The 16,296-nt window shown below is 38.9% G+C and overlaps 1 protein-coding gene across 8 annotated transcripts in view; it reads right to left on the bottom strand.

The window, feature by feature from the left end:
• The window catches only part of lef1 (lymphoid enhancer-binding factor 1), a 71,129-nt gene that overhangs the window by 16,190 nt on the left and 38,643 nt on the right, over positions 1–16,296 (bottom strand). For 6 of the 8 annotated variants that reach the window (XM_015345194.2, XM_069191050.1, XM_015345195.2 and 3 more), the window contains exons 4-9: positions 10,919–11,051; positions 6,033–6,123; positions 5,380–5,463; positions 3,203–3,322; positions 2,240–2,402; positions 1,590–1,697 (exon numbers count right to left, since the gene is read on the bottom strand). In XM_015345194.2, the coding sequence (XP_015200680.1) occupies positions 1,590–1,697; positions 2,240–2,402; positions 3,203–3,322; positions 5,380–5,463; positions 6,033–6,123; positions 10,919–11,051 (699 nt within the window). The remainder of the gene's footprint in view (positions 1–1,589; positions 1,698–2,239; positions 2,403–3,202; positions 3,323–5,379; positions 5,464–6,032; positions 6,124–10,918; positions 11,052–16,296) is intronic. The other 2 variants (XM_006629813.3, XM_015345199.2) reach the window with 1 other exon arrangement.

Raw genomic sequence — 16,296 nt, 5'->3', positions numbered from 1 at the left:
GGAGGCAGATAAACACCACAAACTACACTTTCAAATGGTGTAGTGAATATGAGTGCTGGAGCCACACTTTTAACAACATCAGTCATGCGCACACACACTCGCACACAAACACACTGTCCAAAACAACAGCTTAAAATTCAGCCAGGTGCTATAGCATTTTTTTGTACCTATTTTTTCGTTTTTCTTACAAAAGGTTAAAAGGTTAAAAAAAATACTCTGGCCTTACATTGCATGGTAGTACTGAATCAGAGACAAAGAATGAATACTGTGCTCTGTACAAGACATTAATGTCAGACCACCGAGGGTATTATTGTCTTTTTGATTACAGGGTATGTTCTGTGCTACAAGAAGATATAAGGGGACTCCAGAAACCTTGCTTTTAGCCATGGGCTCTGGCTTTTGGTTGCTAATTTCCATGTGGTTAATTGATACTGTTAGTATGGTATACTTGTATTTAACAAATTATAGTAACATTTATTTTTACTAATGTAAGAAGAGAGATGTGTTATTCATGCTCCTTTATCATTAAAATGAGTCTACATTTCAAATCTTACTTTCTGGTACAAATACTTGTACTGGCTTTTGGATAGCTCAATTCAAATTTTACTGTAAAGATGGCAGTAAAACAAAAATGTGTCCTCAACATATCCTTAAGCTCACTTTGTCTCATCCATTTAAACGCTAAATGGAATATGACAGGCTGTTTAACCAGAAAGAATTATCCTTTGTAATTTACTTTCCCAAATTCCCATCAAAATGTCCCTCCATAGAAGTTTTTAGAGAATTTGTCTTTGTGGAATTTGTGGAAAAAGCCACATTATTGGAAAATAAAAATGAGAGGCAAGTAGTTGAGCTCCAGCAAATATCAATAAAGACATAAAATTCAATTGAGTTTATTAAATCATTTTTTGTGCCCCTGTAAAACAAATTTTAGAATATCTACCTGAAAGCCCTGATTTTGAAAGATTTGAAAACTTCCCAGGTGCTTTAGCTAGTAAATGTGTTCAGTCAGACCACAGAGCTATAACTATAGATTTTCACCCATTTATTTCTGGGATTTGTTGCTAACCAACAGCAAACTATTTCAGAAGCAACAAAGCACAACTATGCAAAAGTTTCTGGGTCTGGGTGGGCTCAAGCAGACCAGGGTACCCTCTGCTGGTCAAACAGCAGCATCTCCTGGTGTTGTGCTCGTTTGCACAGACGTCAGTAATCAATACGTTTACAGTTCTGACTGACTGACGGGTGGTCATGGTGGAATGTGTCGACAGTTCCTCACTCTCTTCAGACTCCACAGGGTGGTAACTATGTTTTTGAGCAGCGGTTGAGGGTTTAATAAAACTGAATATCGGCAATTCCAAATTCAGATACAATTCTCTCCTTAAATCTGAGGTGGGTTAAGCCAAGACGAGTGAAAACTCAAACAAAACTGGCACTGGTGAAAAGAGACAGAGCCACTAGATAAGCATCAGTATTCCAGAACAGCTGACTGAGGCTATAAAAAAAAATGGTTGCAACACTGTGCGCTGGGTTTTGGAGGTTCACACTTCACACACCTTTCTGTCTCCAATCTGTATGATGGTACTCACATAATTGTCTCTTGCAGACCAGCCAGGGTAAAGCTGCATGTGAAGCTGCCGTTCCTTACGGGCTAATTCATAATACTTAGCTTGCTCTTCCCGAGATAAAGCGTGCCACTGTTGAGAACAAGCCGCATTAAAGTAAACGTTAGAAAAAAAAAACAGCAGTCAATTACTGGCATTCACTTTAAAGTTCCTTCCAAAGAGACGCGTGCTAGTGTTTTTGTAAAATCCTTTTTAACTTCCAAATGATTTAGACAAAAAAGGAGAACATGATGAAGAGATTAGCATGTCTGATTTCATATCTAAACACTGTTACTAATTTAACTGCCTTTTTTTAAGTATGTTAGTGAGCAATTACGGTATAGTCATAAATTGGGCTTCTCCGTGGCACACTGCCTAGACTGCTGTAGCTTAAGTTAATCGTAGAAGGAGGTACTTCACTTTTCAGTGTTGTCATATTTTAAGAAATATATAGAGTTCCAACTCCTTTATCATGTAAGTTGTTATAGATCATTTATGGAACGTATACTTTAGGCTTATAAGTTCAGGCATAAAATGAGAGATAATTGTTCAAGACTTTGTTTCCTAAAGAGATGCTAATTAGAAACATAAGCTGGTGCAGAACTGGTATGAATTATTAGGCTGGCGATACCCACCCTCCTTCCCAGAATCTGGTTGATAGCAGCACTCTCTTTCAGCGTACACTCTGCTACGACGTTTGCTCTCATTTCTTTCATGTACAACATGAAAGCATTTAGAGGTTTCTTGATGTGAGGTCTTTTGGGCTCCTGCTCTTTTCTCTGTTCATGCTGAGGTTTCCTACAGAAAATGCAAGGAGAGGGATAAAAATAAACCAACACAAACAATACCACTCATAAGCCTCTATGGTTGTCCTATAAAAATGCGAGACTGTTTCAGAACTGTCCTCCTTTTCCTACCTATTTCTCTGCAATGTTTGTAAGATGCACTAGCCATTCATTGACAAAAACAGTTTTAAGACCAAAATGCAACTAAGTGTACAATTACCTAATTTGGAGACGCAAAGCACTAATGCTACAAAAAGCTACTGATCTCGTCTGATCTTTTCAAGGTCAGAAAGAAATTTTGGCAGTTTTCAGGTTTTAGTTAAATGGACAAAACAATTACACAAAAACTTAAGCAACAAAAATATTAATTTAAAAATGTTTGTATGTAAGTCTCATATGAAAAATGTCATCTTTGGGTAACAATTTTGAGCTAATAATAAAAACGGTTGTCATCACAGAAGACATAGGAACGAATACTTTAAGTCCCTTCAAGGCAGTTAAAAGGCAGAAATCTGGTTGCGTTTCTGTGAGTACTATTACGCTGGCAATCGAGAACTGGACGAAACTATGCAAACCCGTGCTGGAAGTTATGATAAACACAAACATAATTCAAAGAATAATAATGTGGGCAGTCATGAAGGAAGCCTTTTGGCATTCCCATGTTATTCTGAATAGGATCTAGTAAAAGCATTGGCACTCTGTTTTCTGGCTAATATGAAGCAACAAGATGAGAGCTACAAAGGAATTACAATTACAAACCACACATAATGTGAAATGGCTGAACCCGGCTAAAAAAAAAAGAGAGAGACTTACATGTGCATGAGGTCGCTGTCGTGAGGATGCTCATGTTTGACCTGGGGATTGACAATAGCAGGATGAGGGATTCCAGTAGTGTGGGGTCCTGGGGGTCCTGGCACCATGTGATGTGAAAACCTTACAAGAGTGGGATAAAAAGAAGAGGAAGAGTATGTCACACGTCTTTTCTTGAGAGACCACTCAAATTTTAGAGAGCTCCCTCTTCCGATAGGTTGTACAGTTTAGTGCTCAGCAGTGAAACAAAAAGGCAATGGCAGAGTTGTTGGATAAAGCATACAGAAGAGACACCACCAATGAAGTAACGTGAATGGGACAAGGTTTGAATCACCTGTTAAAAAACAATGTTAAGGTGCGTCTGTGGATGAACTGATGAATAATCATGTCTCACCTCTTGTATCGATAAAAAAGGCAAATTATTCCTGTTTGCAATCACATGCATTTACATTTGCAATCATATTTGCAAAGATTTAGAGGTTTCAGCAGTGGTAAAAGCTGAGCATATGTTAAAGCAAACTGATAAAGTCACTGAAACTCAGGACCAGATTCCAAAACCTCAATTATTAATACTGTTCAAGGTGGATGTTCAGTGCTTAAAGAACTTTCAGACACTATGGACAAGTAGTCTTACCCAACAATTTGCTTATTTTATTTTTCAGAATGAACCCTGAAAAAAAATATACTACCACACTGCTTAGATTCCTCCACAGAGTAAACAGGCCACATCAAGGTCACATCTATAGTTTTTCCTTTTGACAGTCAGATATTTTTGGATGTTCATTTTGAGCCATAATCCTTTTTTCCCCAATTTAACAAGTCACACAAAATTGCTTAAATGTTTTTGTAAGCACAGTTTTTTACAGTAACTCACATTCATTTCTAAAAGATACAGAACCTTAGAAAGATTTTTCTTTCTAATTATCTTCTTAAAAGCATACCACAGTTCACACTTCATATGCACACCTTACAGACCTTTTCCAGGAATAAACTGCTTTAAGGTTTCGTTCCAAGTTTTGCTTTAAAACTCTGTATTATTAAAGTATTAAAGTGACATATTATAGTATTAAAGTGAAGTTTAAAGGACAGGGCATTACCACAATAGTTTGGAAAAATAAGAAGAGCGCTGAAGCTTGTTACTGTATCGAGTTAGCAGTATGTTTTGGCTGCTGCCTCTTAACAAGAAATGATGCAGCAGTGATAGCTTTAGAAAGACACTGGAAAAAAAACATTCAAGAGATTCAAGAATTCAGACATTTTACCTACCAAACAAAGATACTGTCTGAAACGAAAAAGCCAAAGAGCAAGGCTTGTCAAAGCAGGATTTAATAGCTCAGAAAAGCTGGTATTGCGATTCCCATTGAAATGACAGGGCTTTTACCACCTTCCCATTTCATAGCTGCAGTATGCATGAATCACACATCTGCGACTGATCCAGAGCCCCACAGTAGCACTACAGTCTCATAGGAACATTTCTCATAGGATCCAATTTAACACTGCCTGGGGAGGAGTTAATGAAGTGCTAATTAAATTTACCTGAGATTTCCCAAACAGGACAAAGTGCAGTATTGCTGATGAGAAACGATGTGCACAAATGAATCTTATCCTGATCTACAGTGAGAAGACTCCTTTTTCCTCCTTGAGGATGAGTTGTAAAGTACATATGTTTCCTAACCTAATAAAAGCTTATATATGACCAAACCTGGGTAATCTTATTTATTTAAATTCCAGGGAGCTACTGCACTTTCCTTCTTCAGTATGGTCTTCCTTTATATACAATACAATTTAGGGCATAGTTTTCCAGATGGGTTAAACAAGAGATCTTGCTGTTCCAGTAGAAGAGACAAAAGCACCAAACTGCTCTAAACCACCCCCAATGAAATGCAGAGATCACAATTATGGAACAGGATAAAAAACCATTAAACCTGTTAAAATAAAGGGCTTATTAAAACTACTAATGAGGCTCAAACAAGCAGGTCAATTAGGCCTGGTTAAAAAGAAAAAAACATTGGTTTGGAGACAAAAGTACAGATTCTTCTCCAGTCCATCGTGCCAGCATGATGGTGGTGAAACAGTGAATTGACCCAGGCCCCGCTTAAAGCTTCCCTGCAGGCAAGCACAGGCACTGGGAGAGGAAGCAGGGCAGCCTTCTCTAAGCCCGCAGAGCCAGGCCCACCTACCTGGCCATAGGGGTGTCGACTGGGAGGGCAGATGGGTAGGGTTCCCTAAATCCACCTGAGATTGGATACACAGGCTGACCTTGCCTGAGGTTCCAGAGAAAAACAAGAGGGATGATCAAAACCAGCATCAGCCTCCACTCTCATTTTAGTCTGGCACAGTACACCATTGGAAAGTTAACAGCACGTTCAACAATACAGCAGAAAAAGGCACCATCCCATATTTTCCTCAACAGTACCTAGATTAATTGAGTGTGGATTTTAATCTCCATGTGATTTCCCAAAGAACCTTGTGAAAATGGAGGCTACGGTGTTATTTTATTACACACCAAAACTCTAGGAGAATCAATAAATGCCCCACTAGGATATTTTTGGGATTTGTAAAGTGAAATCCTGTACAATTCAATCCCCTGAAGAAAGCTCCACCACATTCATTGTACCAAAAAACTGGTACTTTCATCGATAGCTTTATTGGTTGAATGAGACGGGTTTAGGCTTCATTTCCACCAGGCCTTGACCACGTAATATTTATAACCTCATCTTCCTTTGAAACCTCAATGATGTTATGGCATCATCTGTTGGCTATCAGTCCCATGTTTGCACATTCCCACACTGCTGGATAAAACTCAAGAGAATGAAAGGCTGAAAATACCTACCATCCCAATGGAGGGGTGATCTGCCCAACTCCTCCAGGAGACAGTGGATAGAAATTGGCAATGTCAGGACCAGGGTGATGCCTGGGCATACCTGGAGGATGACAAGCTGGTTAAATTCCCCACCAATTATTTGTAATCATTTATTGGACACATTACACTTTTTGCAGTGTTCCACCTCGATTCTTTAGCTAAGAAGCACCTCCTCATCTCTTGAAGACAACAGCAGGGAGAGAGACACCGAAGAGCTGGCAGCAGGGGTGCTACTGAGACACTTCACTTATGGAAATGAAATCTTGGAACACCCGGCCATCCACCTTGAGACGTAAAGAACAGTTATTTGATTTTAAATTAAAAGCTGAACTCTGGTTCAACCATTTTATTCAAAAGAAACAAATCGCCTAACATGTAAATGCATTTGGTGTCTGCTAGATAAAATTGTATAATATATATTGAAAGTGAAACACAAATGGATTTATGTGTCCAAAATATGGCTGTTTTGGACATATTTTAGTTTAGTTTAGTCTGAACCATAGATAAACATTCTGAAACAAGATCCCAATGTGAAAAATACCCTGGATCACCATTCCCAATCTTTCTCCTGGTGACACTGAGCAAATTGTCCGCCTGGGGAATTGAGTCTAGTATTGTTGACTCAAATTTCCAATGCCAGAATCACAAAGCTCAAACCAAGCACCTTTACCAGTTGAGCTACTTGGAAACCCCTTGTATTCTTTATTCTAACCATGTTTCTTAATGTGCTACCAGTCAACTAAGCAGAGATTGTGGAAACTGTTGCCAAACCTTAAGCTAATAGGGTGACTTTTTCCGTTTTCCCCAATTGTTAAAATAGTTACAAACCAATCACAAACTCAAGGCATTCAATAACTTATCTTCCAAAAAACATCTGTTTATAATTTCTTCCAATCTGACCCCTCGGCCCCCACTCCTAAGAATAGAAAAATCCCAACAGAGATGTTGCAATATGTTGGATAAAGCCAGGAACCTAAAACAGTGTTAAATGGAACAACAGAAGGGATGCAGAATGAAAAGGCTGCTAGAAGTTGAGTTAATTATGACTTGCCTATTTCCATCTGATTCCCCAAAGGTCTGTGCAGGTTTTTGAAATTTGCCACCAAAGCGGATCACTAGTTAATTAAGAGCCGTTTTTGGTCCTCATAATGCTCACGCTTGATATGATTCATTTGGCTCATGATTGTCACTCCAGTTTCCACTAAGCTCTTCTGCAAGGCGACTCCTCTGGGCTTCAAGGTCAAGTGCTTCCTGCATTTTGTAGTATTTAACAGGGGAAAAGCAGTCTCCACTGAATGGATCTGTCAACTGGCAACTCCAACATACAAAGCTCTACATCTGTACATAAAAAAGCAACTGCCTCAAGATTAATACTAGGTCTTAATCCCAAATGGAGCAAACACCCCCATGTACAAACTTGTCTCAGAAGGCCTACCCCTAAAGTGAAGAACACCAAGGGTATCCAGCTCAAGGCTACTACTGCAGCCAAACCTTTCTTCACACCAAATAAGGCTCTGGCTGTTAATATTGTTTATAATAGATGGAAATTAAGAATTGAGAGGTTGGGAGAAAGAATATACCACAGAGGCTTACAACCCTTATAATCTATGGCAGTGCATGATTTTTTGCACAAGCTCCTTATCTAAATAGCCTATAGTGGTCATGTCCTTTAAATGAACAGATTTATGGGGTCAATATTCATTTACACTAGTCTAAGTGTCTAGCCACGCCAGATTCGTTTGTCAACTCACATTCTTCAACACAATGTTTTGTTTGAAGCGTCCTAGCAGGTAATCCTGTAAAAACTAAATTTAATCCTTAATATTATTCACATATTATAAAACTTTAAAGGGAAGTGCATTAAAAAAAGAAAGAAAAAAATACACATAAAGCAGAGTTCAATCCAAACTTCTTTAAAAGAGCCAGCTGGATGAATTGGCCTGCTCTTTTGTAGCTTATGTTTTCATTAAATTCTAACCGAGGGACAAAAAACATCACCTGTGCGTTTGAACTGTATTGTAATTAAACAATCTCAATCGAACTTAGAAATGATTCAGTTTCACAAAGTCATACTCTGAAAACAACTATAATAAAAACTAAAGGAACAAACTGAACTGCTAACTTGGTTTTATTCTTCAGGCACCCAACTACCAAGGGATCTCATTTGCAACAAATTTTCTAAGAATTCCTTTAAAGCAATCACTTTGCTGGGATGCTCTTTTCAATGGGGGTTCTCAAGATGGTGATCGATGGAAAGCGGGACGTATTCTCTTAGGTTTACATTACTCATGAATTAATCGACTCTGCAACCACTATGACTACAGAGAGTTGTCATGTCATGGGAATCTAACTTATTCATATAGGTTTATCACATTATACTTTCAAAATATGTTTTTAATTCACTCAATTCATAAGCAATAATGATGATGATTTTCGACCTGAAGCTATTAACAGCTAACCATATTTCCACTTTATTAAATTCAGAAATTCTTCAGAGCCGTAGCAACAAAGACAATGCAAATAAATTGTAAACCTGCAAGATAAGCCAATGACTGGATTGCCAACAGGTTACTGTGCATTAAATGTACAACAGGGGTGCCCAAGTGCAGTCCTCAAGGGACACTGTCCAGCAATTCCAATTAGGTAGTTAAGGACTCATGTGGAAAGAATAGCAGAAACCTTTTGGCCCTCCAGGACTGGAGTGTGCCCCCTAATTTATACCACTTAGTACACACACATAAGATATTATAAATTCCTCTTTCCCCCAAAATATCTAAAATGCTGCTAAAAGGATGGCAATACCCTTATTGCAAACACTGTTACTGAAAAGTGTAAGGCCACTGAAGTGTTTATGGATAACAAACCAAAACTGGGCTTAAAAACAATTCTGAAAAACAGATTAAATATGCCTACAATATTTCCAAGGTATTTTCAAGGAAATCACACTCATATTTGTGGACAGAAAGGAAATATAAATATTTGCAGAAAGCCTTTTCAGATTTAACTTGTCAGTTTTCATTACAACCAAAAACTGTTGAAGAAAATAATTGGGGGAAAAAAAGGGTATGGGTGTTTTTCTAAGCCTTCAGATCACACTGCATGTTAAGCTTGAAGTACAAGATGAAGCTGCCTCTAGGCTATATGTGAAAGATGTTTAATGTCTGGTTGGCATACAGTCTTCTTGGGCTATTTATATCCCACCAAACTTCATTGTGGCATCACATCCTGTTTTGTCCCAGGCCCTTTTAAGTGGTATATGTTGAATGTCAGCCGGAAGGAAAAAGCACACAGGGAGTTTAAGAACTGCTGCCAATAATCACCCTAAACAGCTTTGAAAACTCCTCCAACTCAGCTCATGTGCTGGCAATGCCCTGCACAGTTTACCATCATGATGTTTAAACAAAAACAAAAAGGCCTGCAAGTTAGTTCAAGTGTAGTAAACCACAAACACTGTTCTCTGAAAGGCAGGCTGCTTAACAAGAGGTGTGAAATACTGTATAGTGGAAAATATCTTGGGTTGTTCCTCAACTGCCTTTAACCTCCCCTGTCACAACCTCCACCCCCAAAACGTACAGTAACTACCGCTAGATTTTACACATGTTAAGTTAAATATTCTGTTTGTAAAAGCTTATCCTATGCAAAACAGAGGTCCAAATTTAGGTCTTTCTAATATTTTGCTTTGTGCATTTCAAGGAAATTGTGGTGTACAAAAAGCACACTACAGATTACTCGGTTAGGAGAAATGCATATCAAATCTAATCCTTCACCACACTGTGACCGTGTGACCTCCGCCACATTTTGTGAGCAACTGCGTTAATTACATTGACTGAGGTAGCACAAAAACAATATCTTTAACAAGGGGTTTCTGAACTCATTAGATTTGCATTGAAAAATATACAAATCTAGTCTTGAAATCACCTTTTTCAAATGTTGGCTTATATATATATACCTGCAGCTCTGAAAAACTGAAATATACCAAACTTTTATGCAGCAGAATGCAAGTGTAACAACTAATTAATTATTTAAAAAATGCAAAGGTAATCATGTTTCAAGCACAAACAAAAAGACTACTGGTGTATTACAGTTAGGATGACAGTCCTAAGAACATTTATAGGTAGCAGTTATATCACAACTGGCAAACCAATGGAGCTCAGCAGGTGTGAGCCTGGCCAGTACCTGGATGGGAAAGCCAAGGTCCTGACTCTCTGTGGTCATTGACATTCACAGGGCATTTCTCAAAAACAGTAGGGGTGTTACCTCTGTGTCCTGACCAAATTTTTAATTGATATTTACCAATCATGGCCAATCCTTCTAATAATCCCCATCTATTAACTGGCCTCATCACTCTGTTCTCCTCCCCACTGACAGCTGATTTGTTATGAGCATACTGGCGCACTTTGGCTGCCATCTCATCATCTAGGTGGGGCTGCACATTTGTGGTGGTGGAGGGGAGTCCCCATTACCCATGAAGAGCTTTGAGTGGAGTGTCCAGAAGAACACTATACTGTATAAGTGTAAGGAATTATTATTAATAATAACTAATTATTATTCAGAAAGGGCAAGGCCCTGAATAGTTCCACAAAACAGGATATACTTGATGGGCTCTCAACCTTTTAAACATCCACTTCAATAAGTGACAAACATCTGGGATATCTAGAATTACATGGAAAAGAGGTCCAAATTTAGAATAACAGTATTTTCTAAATTAACGCTGGACTACAATCAAGATGTGGTCAGGACTAGTGTTGGCTCTGGCTCTGAGAAATGTGCAAGATATCTTTGGAAAAAGCTGGAAGAAACCAAACAGACACTATGATATCTAGTGACCCCAAAAACTAAAGAGAGGCCTTGTGTACCTTGTTTGGAGTTGACATCCTGGGGGTGGTGTCCAGAGTGTGGTCCAGGTGCAAAGTGCTCATCACTATACGTAATCAGGGGGGTCAGGGGGTGCACTGCGTGAGATGGCTGGACTACTGGTACCTTGTTCGACTGGAGAGGAAGACAAAAAAATAGAGAAACAAATTCAACATTTTGATGACCATTTATAATGTTGTAAAACATAACATAAGGGAATGTTAAAAAAATTATCTTGTAATATCTGCATACATGTAGGACACAGATGAAAAGGTGATGTCTAAAAGCATAAGAAAAATATTCAGACAGATTACCCATAAAAAGTTGGCTGGTTCACCAGTTCCCGAAAATTCAAATATGGTCCAAAACACCCAAGGAGCATCCTGTTTATTCAGATGTTCCTTACACTCAGTAAGGCTGATATTGCCTTATGTTAAACAGCATTCTCCAAATAGCTTTACTTGAGTCTGTAAAATCCGACATTTTTCCCTTTATAATCCATTAGAGTCACAAGACCAGCAGGACAGCATTCAGTCTTCCAGACACACTAAAATAATATGTATGTTTAATTCTTTCATCACAAAAAATGTAACTGGATTCATCACTGGAATCTTAAAGCTTTTTTCCAAATATCCTGTACTCAGTGCAGAGAATAAATTCCCTTCGGTCTCAGCTTTTCATGTTGATTGGACATCCATCTACATTTCTGAAAACACAAGTTTTGCAGTCTGTCCTATACTAACAGGTAGACAAACTTTAAAGCCAATCTAAAACTATGAAAACTCGCTGCTTAAAAGTCAGGCCTTTAAATTCCATGATGTAATTGGGTTAAGAAGCTTTTTTTTTGTTAACTCATTAATGTAACGAAAACCCCTTCTGTGTTTTCTTTATACACCCCTAAAGTGAGCACAGGCAGGACCCAGACTATAAGCATGTTAATGGCAGCTGTTAAAAAAGGACAATTTGCTTTAAGGGAATAAACCCAAAGGGCAAAAAAGCATAAGAGAAGTCTTAAGTTAATGATCAAGGGAAGTCATTAACTCACGAAATAGGTAGTTCATTACACCAAATGTAGAGGGCTTTAAATAAAGTATTTCCCGTGGAACTAAGAAGGGTTTAAGGACGTCAACTGAGAAGTGCTGCATGGAAAGGAGATGGATGATTACTGTACCACTGAGAAATTTACACCTTGGGGCTTGATTCTTGAAGATATGAACCTTAACTGCTTGTACCCCAACAAGAAGTGTAATAGAGCATTGCTGCCACATTGCAATCACTTTTGGTCAGCAACAAATGAGAAAAATGCCCATTAATAAAAAAAGGTTTCCTAGAAAACACAAAAAACAATTAGCAAGTATGTAGCCATTATACTAATTGTGAGCTAAACAAGACCCAAGAGGTAAGCAAGATGAACTGCTCTTTGTCTTTGACAAATCTTAAGTCTTAAATGGATCGTCAGGGACATTTTATTAACATGAATGCCACTGTAGCTTATGATGTCCTACACGTGCAGTCACAAGTTTGTCACTGTGGCTTCTCAAGAAGAAACAGCCACAAGAACACCTTTGTTAGTGGGTGACCAGGATTCATTAACTCTCAAGAGCACCTGTTCCCATGTTCTGCATTGACTACAGGACAGGTGTCCCGAAACTAAAAACGAAAAAAAATAATTGTTTCTTGACCTTGGACTACAGACAGGAGGTCATGCTCACTTTGAAACTTTGACCAACCCAGACACCTCAAATTCCAAACTTGCTGGCAGCTTTTCCTTCTGTATTCAACCTCTTATGTGTATACGCAAAGGAAACATACAGCAAGCAAAGGACTTTTGTTAAAGTTAAATCTTATTTAATTGATCTGAATTTGTACATGGACAACTGTTTCACAGTTCATAGGTTTAACTAAAATTCCATTAATTCCTTCACTACCAATTGTTAATTTGACAGAATTTCCACTGCCCTGTGCTCGACTAGTAAAGCATTCATGATTAATTAGCCTGTGGTGGAAGGTGTACTAAAGGTCACATTCAGAAGAGTCAATGTGTTTTAAGCAGGTCATTAAGAGCTGTGCCACAGGAATTTCAGTCATTCAAAGCATCAGGTTACAGACAGTGCAGCAGTTCTACAGTCTACAATAGGCCTGCTACCAAAGATACAAATCCTGCTTGAGTATCTGAACAATGTAATTTCAGGACTGATGGGCATTTGTCATCAGTGAATCCCCGTCTCTACCCTGCCAGAATCACCCACATCACTGCACTGAGTGTGTGAGAGCCACAGTGCAGGGAAGTCAAGCTGGCACCAGTGACCAGCTGACTGGGTGTTGAGAGGTATCTTTGTCTCACATAAAAAAAACAAGAATCACATAAACAGTAGAATGTCATTAAAAATTGCTACAGGAACTCAGCAGAAGTATTCATCTTGTGGTCTTTGCCTCCCTGAACCACCTTGCCTGCTTAGTAAATGGCTGTTCAAGGCTTTTTGGAATATTAAAGGATGTATTTGCGTTTTCCCCATCATGAAATACAGAGGAAGTCCAGGAGCAGCGCATGATTACAATTGGCCAAAGTATTAGTAACATCCAAGTTAATACGTATAGACTACCTCCATGACAGAGTCAGGCTAATGAAACCCATAGTCACCTTAATTTTTACCAAGTCCAGAATGTAGCTATCCCTCGGTGACAAGGACCTTGATCCACACCTGTATGACTAAACAGTGAAGTGACACTTGTTGACAACAGCGGGGAAATTCACAGACAGTCATATGTTGTACATGTCTGAAACTGAGCATCAGCTGAGCGTTGCACAACAATTAACTATTATTATCATACCCCATGACAACAGGTTGAGGGTGAACAATACGGCAGCTGGTCATCACGCAGCAAGGCAGAGTTTGGTTTATTTCTTGAATACCAGCATGATTTTTAAACTACATGTTCTCGTCATCTTCACTAGTTTTTTATGCCTGTGAAGAAACTGACAAGTCTATCAACTAGTTGTGAAAACCCAGTCCGACTCTCCCAGCCAGGAAAATAGAATTTGAAGATGATGACGGAGTTACTCAACAGGTAATTGCTTCTTGCAGGCATGAGAATGATGAACAGCATGTAGCTATTTTAAATGAGGCAGAAGACAATAAACGACAGTAGTGCCTTTTAACTACAAAATTCCCCCCTGGGCCTGAGTATAGTCAAAATTCCCGATTATGGACCACAGAGCAATGAAATTCAGAGATATTTTTCACAGATATGTGTTGCACATATGACAGTTTTTCAGTCTCAGCTGATATAAACAATAGTCTTAGTTACATTCAGTATTCAATACATGAATTAGACACCATGTTTCACCTTTACCCATGACTCATGAGAAATTGGAGGAAAGCAAATGTCAACTGTACAATCAAGGTGTTCAAGAAGTGTTTTGGAAAAATGAGTGCCATGCAGCATATGTGCAAATCAAATCAATGTTATTTAGGGTGATGTGTTCAAAAACTGCAAATGGTTACAGAGTATTTTTTAACATGATTCACATGGATCAAACTTCTTTTCAGGATCAACTATGAATGACCTGGTCATTCAATAGTTAATAAATTGTATCCCACAAAAAGCAAGAAGAACTGAAATAAATTCAAAACTTATAAAAAAAACACCTGACAGCTATATGAGCAAGGCATCATTAACCAGTCAAATGCTCACAGAACAACTGAGGCGCGGACACTGAATACACTAAGTGGATATTTCAAAGGTTGGTGGTATACATTAGACCGTTTCCCCCTATATTAAAGCAAACTGAGATACTTTGGGATGATGAGCGCTACAGAAATGCAAGTATGCATTATTTATAATCAATTTCACTACGATGAAAAAAGTTCTCTTGATATGATCTTGTTTACTTGGTCTTTTCTGTACTTAAGGATAAAGCCAGTAAGCCAGTGAAGAGGGATTTGCTCTAGCCTAGGAAGGGGAGCACCAGGTCCTTAACTAGAAGTTATGTAAACAAATTAGTGCAGTACTGGGGATGCTCCATTGGAAAAGAGGAAAGAGAGAGGGTAGATTCAAGAGGAATAAAGATGGAGAGATCGAGAGCAGAAAAAGAAGAGGTAGGAAAGAAAAGGAGGTCAGGTTTAGAGATGATGAGATGTTTGCAATGGGACTATATCCAAGAGGAAATGACACATGCATTAATGGGGAAGGAGAGAAGGGTGACAGACACAGAAAAATATCAGTATAAAAGTGGTATAAAAAGCCATGGGAATAGATCAGAATTCCTAAGGAGCCCTTTTAAAGAGAGAATATTATGGGATACAGAGGCTGGACCACTCCAAGAGTTCTGGACATGTGATCAGCAAGGTACAATGAGAACCAGGTGTTAAGTGGTGCCAGAGATTCCCTGGTCAGAAAGTGCTGAAAGAATCGTAGTGTGATTTGCCATGTCAACGGCAGGAGAGAGGTCAAGGGGGATTAATACAGATGAAAAGGAAGCGGTGGTAGCTGAGTGAACAATATCAGCAAGTGAGAGAAAAACAGTTCCACTGGAGGAAGGAAATCAGTCATCAGCTAAGATAGAGGAAAGGGCACAAGGACTGAGACTGTGGAGAAGAATGTCTGTGGATTACTAGAAAAACTGGATGATTGATTGGTAAGAGGAATGTTTGTCAGAGGCGAGAGGTGAAGAAAAAGATGAGAGAAAGAAATGATAAAGGTCTAAACCAGAGGATCTCCATTTATTATCAGCAGAGCATTGCTTGAATTTGGCCAAGCAAAAGGGAGAGAGACAAGTGGACAGTGGAAGTGAAGAAATTAGATGCTGAAAGTGGATGTGTCAGAGTCCTAGTCAGACACAGTGTCAATAAGAAGAATGTTGGACCATTAGGGTAAAGCAAAGGTAGAGGGAGACAGAGGAGGTGAGTCATGAAGGAGAAAGACAAGGGAGTGAGAGGGAAGGAGATGAGTGATTGGAGTAGTCATATGTAGTGACAAAAGGCTGAGGGGAAGGCCTGAAGAAAACAAAATTGAGTTGACACCCAACTTTGACAGCAGGTGGAGATGGGAAAAGAAGATGTGTAGAGAGTGCAGGAGAAGAAACAGAACAGTTATAATTAGAAAGGCAGATGCTGAAATCGCCAAATATAATTACGAGAGTAGAGAGCGAGAGGAGAAAATCCAATTTATCAAAAAAAAAACGGAGCGAGAAGAACGGGAGGGCACTAAAGACCAATGAAAACTAACTGATTAAAGGAAGTTCCTTCAATGACAAGAAACTCAAAGGGGAGTAAGTGAGAGTGGGGCAGGGACAGAGAACTGCCATGAGGGAGAGAGCAGGACTCTGATGCCACTGTCTGTCCAGAGGTGCAAGAAGAATGGGATAAGATGGAGGTAA

Source organism: Lepisosteus oculatus, chromosome 1 (genome assembly GCF_040954835.1).
Source record: "Lepisosteus oculatus isolate fLepOcu1 chromosome 1, fLepOcu1.hap2, whole genome shotgun sequence".
Classification (NCBI taxonomy): Eukaryota; Metazoa; Chordata; class Actinopteri; order Semionotiformes; family Lepisosteidae; genus Lepisosteus; species Lepisosteus oculatus.
This window is presented reverse-complemented; position numbering and strand designations above follow the sequence as displayed.